Raw genomic sequence first — 5,477 nt, 5'->3', positions numbered from 1 at the left:
CATTCTTGTTTGATTTATTAATCCTTAATATAATTATTAACCCTAAATGAATTATTGATTAAGACTAGGATCCATATTTGTCTCTATTATGAGTAAAGGGATGTCATAAACACAACACAAAATTATTTAGGTAGGCAATGCAATTTACTAGTTTCAATATTTTGTAACTCCTAGATCATTTGAGATTCATTGATATTCAATTGCATATTAATCTCGATTGTGCTCATCTCGATTCAATGACATGGATGTCGCAGATAATTGAATAGATGGTGAATCAACCATGCAAAACTGCATGACCCTCGATACTTTTTTTTTTCTTGAAAAACAAAATCTGATTGAACGCTTTAGGTAACTCCACTCTCAAAATACGATAGGCGGGGGAAGGGTAAACACGAAGCATATTAAAAACTAACATCATTATGAATCAAAGAGACCTCCTTAAAAAAATATTAATTGTTATACATATAGTAATCGTAAAATATACTAAACTTAAGCCGTTTAAATTTAAGTTATTGTCTTTCTAATTCAATTCTCCTATTAAATAAAGTTCAAGAAAAAAAATTAGATTTTATTTCAAGTTTAAATAATATTCGAATTTAATTAATTAAGTATTCAAATATAAATTTAATTAAATAATATTTCAACTTAATCTTAAAATTCAAATATTCAAATTTAAACAATTAAAATAAATATTAAAGATAAATATTCAATTTTTATTCAAGCATAAATAATATTCAAATTTAATTAATTTAATATTTAAAATTAAACTCTAATTAAATAATGTTCTAAACTAATCTCCGTATTTGAAAATTCATATTTAACAATTAAAACAATATTTTAATCAATGTCTGCTACGTCTCCAGAAGGGAGCGTGTCGCGTCTTGCAACTCTGCATGTTTTTTTCTTTAGATATGCGATTTTACAAAGCATGTGCCAACAAATAAAACTAGGCTCTGGTATCATTGTTGGAGATTTACAAAATCAAGTACACACAACCAAGGTAGCGAAAACAATCAAAAGATATACCTAAGTGCACATGCTCCCTCGATCTAAGTTTTACTAGTTTTAGAAACATACTTTAAAATCAACCTAAAATAAGGATATAATACTTAACTCTTGATCCTAAGGTCATGGAATGACATCCTTACAATGGATGAAAAAGCCCAAATGAGAACTCTAATGTACTCAAACCAAAGACTCCAAAAGCAAATAAGGATTCACTAACCCGATAGAGAAAGGTTATATTTTTGTCCATGGAGAGAAATGAGAGAGGGACAAACAAAACTATGAAGGAAAAAGCATCTCGAATTTGATCCCTAGCTCCCTATTTTTATAGGTACTAGATGAATCCTTAAGTTAGTCAGATTCCAAAAGGATAATCCTCACCCTATTCAAAATGTGCCTTATCCTCAAAGTTCTAAATAACATAAGGTGTGACTTGGCAGCAATGTCAAGCCTCAAGTTTTTTCGAGTCGTGTAGAGTCCCGCCATTTGTAAGGTGTGACTTAAGGCGACAATTTTGTATATAATTAATATTTTTTTATATATTTTGTAATATTATTCATTTATATGTATATGTATACACACACACACAAACACACACACACACACACATATATATATATATATATATATATATATATATATATATATATATATATAACTTAAGTCAGTATTTTGTCGAAGCTTAACGGAAAATACAACCCTTGGAGCCATGACAAAGCAATGACAAGCCTTTTAGAACCTTGCTTATTCTAATCCGTTATGATAAATCTATTCTATCATCTTTCTAGAGAGTTCTAGAATATTCGAATTAATCCAAAAGTTTTAATTAATATTCAACCGGTTTAAGTTAAAGCAATTTAAAAATATATCAAAATAATTTCTAACTAATTTATTATTTCCTTAATAAATTAACAATTTATTTTCTCTATTTTCTTAATGCTATTTGTGTCATTAGGCCAACCCTAAAGGACCTTGTTATTATTTAGAAATATTACCAACTAGTTAATAACATTGAACATTATTTTCAACATATTGAAAATCCAAGAAGTTATCATGGACTTCATAGTCCAAAAGTCTTCAACTTGGTTTGAAAGATCATTAGGTTGTTTGTATATTTCGTTAATAAATTCTTTATTATCTAGAGCATGCAACGAAACATGAATAACCTTTTCCTACTCTTCAAAGTTAGGCCCTTTCAACTAAATTTCCATCATCGGTTTAAGGTTGTTACTAGATGTGAGAATGTGTGGTGAAATTATGAATGACTAAGCTAATTCACTCTGATTCTATGCTTCCACTCATTGTTGTCGAAGCGTAAGATTCACTTCGCATGTTACGTGCTCTGATACTTTATGAGAATGGTGAATATTTGAGAACAAATTGATTGCCTTCTTATTTATAAATATTCATACACAAAATACAAAATAAAAATGACACTTATTAAATCACTCCTACAAAATTTTCTAGTTTCCTAAACATAAAATACTTACCTAGTGTAACACAATACATACAAGGAATACATAATATTACTAAGGCTATATGGAGTGGGGTGCGCCAAGCCCCTCGCCGCTTAACACTACCCCGGACATGCACCAAGGGGGAGGGGGGAGGGCTAAGCCAAACATTGGTTCACTAGTCAGAGGAGAGATGAGAGACAAAGTTAGATGTTGAGGTCTGATTGACTGTCTACCACCCCTAACTTTTATAAGGTAGACATGTTAAGCTTATGTGGCTATGAAAAAATCTCATAAAGCTTATATAGCAGCATGCAAAGCTCATGACCAATATCTCTAAACGAACAGTAAGGGTTGAAGGAGTAGAAACCACTCAACCCATTGCGAAATGAGCTCCACATCAAATTTTATCTTTCCTTTTTCTTTCATCTTTCCCACCTATATCACGTGGAAATAGTATATTTTCCAATCCAATTGGCACATCATCATTTTTTATTTAATTTGTTGAGAAAATTTAAAAGAAGATAAAATATAACATTAATATCATTTCTTGGATTTCGGATCATTCTATAAATACAACTGACCTAGGAATGACATCCATCTTTAAATTTTGAATTGGAATGTAAAAAGAGTAAAGCAAAATAAAATGAAATTGAAAGAAAGAATGTTATGGTTTTGAAATGAGAAAAAAGAACATTTATAATAGAAATTTTTATTAAAAAAATTGAAATTAATCGAGGAATCATGGGTTCCTCAACCCAGTCACCTGGAGTAATGTTAGTGACTAATGTTCTTAAGAACAAAAGGTTCTACCATCTGATAATAAATTGAAGAGTTTTTTGACCGAAGAGGATTTGAACCAATGCCAGACATATTGTCAACGGATTTATAGTCCACCATGAACCAACAATACCACTAGCCCAAACCCATAAACCCGAACCAACTTCATCCACCTTAAGTCAAGTATGATACATTAACTATTTTTGATTAAAGGTTGTTATAATCTTAAAATCCACGTTATTCATAGAATGTATGTGATATATATTTATGAAATATCTTTTACGTGATGATCAAGAAAATATTATATACCCTATTCCCGTGGATAAATATTAAACAACAACCTCGTTATCTAGAAGTTTCGTTCTCTAGAAGTTTCGTTTTTGTAGCCTTCCGACTACAAAAACCCTTCTTTCTCCCCAAACATCTCCACATAATCTAACAAGTTTCAACAAGCTCCACCACTAATACCAGCCTTGTCGCTGTAACCACCGACGTTAGGATAAGACCACCGCAGGAATGGCTACCACCCTAATTCTCAAGCGAAGCACCGCCGCATCTTCTCACTATACCAAGATCTTTAAATCTATTCGCTCCGTCTCCGCTATTCCCTGCGTCCAACGCTCCTTTAACACTAATGCTTCTCAGGTGTCCGCTTATGAAGATTTCCACTGCAGTATCGATGAGGATCGCTCGTCTGGTTCCTCTGGTTTTCGCCGCCGTGACAATGATTTTTTCTCAGGCGAGTTCCATGTTTCAAGTATTGTTTGTCGTTTGACACTCATATTTATTTGTTTTCATACGTATTTGATTTGTGTTTTCTGTATTAACCTTCTGATGTCGTGAGAATTCCTATAATGAAGTTTCGTGTCTCTAATAACTTCCAATTTTCGATTCAGTTTTTCCAGCGAGAAGCTTCAGCGAGATCTTTAACATGATGGACCAATTCATGGACACTCCATTCATCTCCGCCTCTCGCGGAGGAGGATTAGGAGGAAGGCGAGGATGGTATGCAAAGGAAGACGACAACACTATGAATCTCCGATTCGACATGCCAGGTCTGGACAAGGAGAACGTCAAGGTCTCCGTTGAGCAAAACACATTAATTATCAAAGCAGAGGAGGAGAAAGATTCTGAGGATGATGAAGAGGCGCGGCGGAGGTACTCTTCCAGGATTGATCTGCCGACGGATGTGTACATTCTGGATGAAATCAAGGCGGAGATGAAGAATGGTGTGTTGAAAGTTGTGCTTCCGAAGGTGAAAACGGAGGAAAGGAAGGATGTGTTTCAGGTCCAAGTAGAGTGAATACCTTGAAGAAAAGATGTTAAGATAGAGATTGCATTAGATAATTTTGGAGAGATAAATATTTTCTTTGTTTTCAGGATTCTGTTTTTTCTATATTAGTATCTTTTATTTTTTTATATGGATCGGTGATTTTGGATTTATAAAAACCGATATATTTTGCCAAATTCACAGCGAACTGATTTTGCAAAATTTACGTGGAATTAGAGCCGATATTGTCTAAAAAAATCAAACCCTAAACAATGTCGGTAGTTTATATTTTACCATGTGACATGTTATAGCTTTTATTTATCCTTGAGGGACTCTTTTGTAATTTGGGATTATTTGGGCTTTATGAATGCCAGCGTCATATGCTTTTGGGATATCCAGAAGTTGTTTTTCCCATCTCTTGAATATTTCTCTCTATCGCTACCTTTACCCTAACAAGGGTATCAAGGGTATCACAGCAAGGTCGGCCCTATCGGATTCAATCTCGACACGCAGTCAAGAGCTTGATAAATCTATAAAAGATCATCACAAGGCCATTGCAGACATTCATGGCAGATCCAAACGTATATGGGGTCTAGGACGAAAAGAGAAAATGAGCATTTTAAAGACAAATATCATAAAGATTAAAAAAAATCATTTATTCTTCACTATAAACGCGTACAATTAGTAATAACAAGCAAACCAAATTTTTTATCTTTTGAGTTAGTTTGAGTTTGAACCAACTTTAAGCCTTAAAAATCGTTTAGGTATTAATTCTTTTATATATACACACTACATAGCCTAGAAATTTTGGGCCCCCTAGAGATGTGGGCCATGGACGGTCGCCTGGGTTGCCTACCGTCTGGACCAGCCCTACAGACATTCAAGCAACCCTGTCAGCCTTGATGAAGTAACATGAACAATCACTAAAACAACAAGAACAACTGCTCAAGCAGACACAAAACAAACTG

General features: G+C 33.5%; 1 protein-coding gene across 1 annotated transcript; it reads left to right on the top strand.

The window, feature by feature from the left end:
- Positions 1-3,636: 3,636 nt before the first annotated feature.
- Positions 3,637-4,706, top strand: LOC145058852 (small heat shock protein, chloroplastic-like). The gene is made up of 2 exons (XM_079006730.1): positions 3,637-3,978; positions 4,136-4,706. Exons 1-2 carry the CDS (start codon positions 3,756-3,758, stop codon positions 4,540-4,542), a joined length of 630 nt encoding a protein of 209 aa, XP_078862856.1. The 5' UTR covers positions 3,637-3,755; the 3' UTR covers positions 4,543-4,706.
- Positions 4,707-5,477: the final 771 nt, after the last annotated feature.

This window comes from Lactuca serriola, chromosome 6 (genome assembly GCF_051521515.1).
Source record: "Lactuca serriola cultivar US96UC23 chromosome 6, Lser_US96UC23_V15, whole genome shotgun sequence".
In the NCBI taxonomy this organism is placed as follows: domain Eukaryota; kingdom Viridiplantae; phylum Streptophyta; class Magnoliopsida; order Asterales; family Asteraceae; genus Lactuca; species Lactuca serriola.
Note: the sequence above shows the minus strand (reverse complement) of the source record. Positions and strands in the feature narration are given on the sequence as shown.

Excerpts from the sequence above, each read along its gene's own strand:
- LOC145058852 (XM_079006730.1), top strand. The coding sequence starts at position 3,756 with ATGGCTACCACCCTAATTCTCAAGCGAAGCACCGCCGCATCTTCTCAC. Across the intron at positions 3,979-4,135 it reads TGACAATGATTTTTTCTCAG|TTTTTCCAGCGAGAAGCTTC; the intron begins GCGAGTTCCATG and ends TTTTCGATTCAG.